The sequence below is a fragment of the Salvelinus sp. IW2-2015 genome, linkage group LG15 (genome assembly GCF_002910315.2).
Source record: "Salvelinus sp. IW2-2015 linkage group LG15, ASM291031v2, whole genome shotgun sequence".
NCBI classification, from domain to species: Eukaryota; Metazoa; Chordata; class Actinopteri; order Salmoniformes; family Salmonidae; genus Salvelinus; species Salvelinus sp. IW2-2015.
Genome location: NC_036855.1, coordinates 61,555,125 through 61,557,693, shown reverse-complemented (window position 1 = coordinate 61,557,693; position 2,569 = coordinate 61,555,125). Strand labels below are relative to the sequence as shown.

General features: G+C 46.9%; 1 protein-coding gene across 1 annotated transcript in view; it reads right to left on the bottom strand.

The window, feature by feature from the left end:
• LOC111974789 (RNA-binding Raly-like protein) overlaps positions 1-526 on the bottom strand; it is a 294,018-nt gene extending 293,492 nt beyond the window's left edge. Inside the window, exon 1 of the mRNA XM_024002792.2 lies at positions 424-526. Coding sequence (XP_023858560.1) covers positions 424-512 — 89 coding nt within the window. The 5' untranslated portion in view covers positions 513-526. The remainder of the gene's footprint in view (positions 1-423) is intronic.
• Between the last annotated feature and the right edge of the window lie 2,043 nt (positions 527-2,569).

Genomic DNA, 2,569 nt, shown 5'->3' with positions numbered 1-2,569 from the left:
AATGATTATATAGTATAATATATATGTGTGTGTGTGTGTGTGTGTGTGTGTGTGTGTGTGGTGTGTGTGTGTGTGTGGTGTGTGTGTGTGTGTGTGTGTGTGTGGTGTGTGTGTGTTGTGTGTGTGTGTGGTGTGTGGTGTGTGTGTGTGTGTGTGTGTGTGTGTGTGTGTGTGTGTGTGTGTGTGTGTGTGTGTGCGTTCGTGCGTTCGTTTCTCTGGTTTATCCGAATTTCTCAGCAGGGGCAACACACCCAGCAACAACTTATTTCATTACCCACAACCATCACGAGGTGGGATATTTGCCACGGCAACAGAGATGTTGCTGTGGCACACATAACAGAGAGAAGAGTGTGTGTGTGTGTGTGACATGCAGGTTGGCAGTCTAAAGTGATGTGAAAGTGTATAAACTGATATGAGACTCACCCGTATGGATTGCTGCTGGGTCTCTTGCTGCCGGTCCTGGAACGGCTGGACTTCAGCTCTCCACTCATGCTAATGTCTGTAAAGAGCATCACAAGCAGTCAGGTATGAAAAGGCATGGCACAGTATGGCATAACTCGCTCCAGCACTACGAATATCAGGCTGTTTCTGCTTTAACAAACCATATCTTTTCTGTTTTTACTCTAGCAATTGACTTTTGTTGTTGTCGTCATGTGGCATGAAAACGACAGTGGTTGGCAGAAACAGACTGCACCCAGGCTGTCTATCTACACACTGACACTAACTGTGTCTCTGTTGCGCCAACCAGCATCAGAAACACACACAGTCTGTACATCAAGAGACTCTTGTCACAGCAAATTAGCTCACTGGCGTTGAGACACATGGCACTGGTCATTCCGACTTGCACACATATTTGCGCACACACACACACATACATTCACACACACACACACACACACACACACACACACACACACACACACACACACACACACACACACACACACACACACACACACACACACACACAACACACACAACACACAACAACACACACACACACACAACACAACACAACCCACACACACACACACAACAACACACACACACAACCCACACACACACACACACACACACATCAGGCTCAATTATACCGGAGCCATCTTGATTATTGCACATGCCAGAGCAGCTCTCCCTCTATGGCGTGTGAGAGGGGATGGTGGTTCAGAGAAGAGAGGCCATTCTAACATGGACAGATGGGAGAGGGGACTAGAGCGTGACTGAGCCGGCTGCAGAGAGAGAGATGTAATGGGGGAGTGTGCATCTTTGTGTGTGTGGTGGGCTTGTATTATTATCCTTGTGGGTACTGTAAAAAAAACAAAATCCCCACAAGGATAGTAAAACAAGGAAAATTCCCAGGTCCCCATGAGGACAAAGGCTATTTTAGATTTAGGGTTAGGATTACAATTAGGGTTAGAATTACGGTTAGGGGTTAGGTTTAGGGTTAGGAGTTAGGGTTAGGTTTGGGGTAAGGATTTTAAATGAAAGTACATTTTAGGTCCCCACAAGGATAGTAAAACATATGCTGTATGTGTGTGCCTTTGTGTAGGTTTGCCCTCCCCTTTTTATATCCTGACCAAGCTAATTTGCCTGTCCTCCAGGGTCCGGGTGTGACCTAGGTCTCCTCCACCGCATTGCCCGGCTCGGGCTCTCCCTGCTGAGGTTGGCAGGGTGGGTCAGGCTGGCAGAGTGGCAGTACTCTGGAGCTCAGGCCCATGGCCAGCCTAGCCTCCCACAGTGACAGCATGCCTGATAAGCGGAGCTGTGCTGCCTAATTGCCCTCCGTCTGTCACAGGGAATGTATGGGCTCTCAGTCTGCAGAGTTTTGACAACGCACCCCGCTGTCCGCTGCCTCCTGTCCACATCCAGTGGCACACATGGGTCAACAACCACCTACAGACAGATACAGTATGCACAAACAAGCAAAGTATACACACTGCTGGTAGGAATATGCCTTGGTGAATGTAATTTCTAACAATTTCATGTCTTCTGAAGAGACATTTAGAAGAGCATTTGAAACCACCCCCCAAGCCCACAGCTACAGTGGCTTGCGAAAGTATTCATCACCCTTGGATATTTCCTATTTTATTGCCTTACAACCTGGAATTAAAATGGATTTTGGGGGGGGGGGGGGGGGGGGTGTATCAATTGATTTACACACATGCCTACCACTTTGAAGATGCAAAATGTTTTTTATTGTGAAACAACCAAGAAATAAGACAAAAAAATGGAAACCTTGAGCATGCATAACTATTCACCCGTCCAAAGCCAATACTTTGTAGAGCCACCTTTTTCAGCTATTAAGCTGCATGTCTCTTGGGGTATGTCCTTATAGCTTGGCACATCTAGCCATTGGGATTTTTGCCCATTCTTCAAGGCAAAACTGCTCCAGCTCCTTCAAGTTGGATGGGTTCCGCTGGTGTACAGCAAGCTTTAAGTCATACCACAGATTCTCAATTGGATTGAGGTCTGGGCTTTGACTAGGCCATTCCAAGACATTTAAATGTTTCCCCTTAAACCACTCGAGTCTTGCTTTAGCAGTATGCTTTGGGTCATTGTCCTGCTGAAG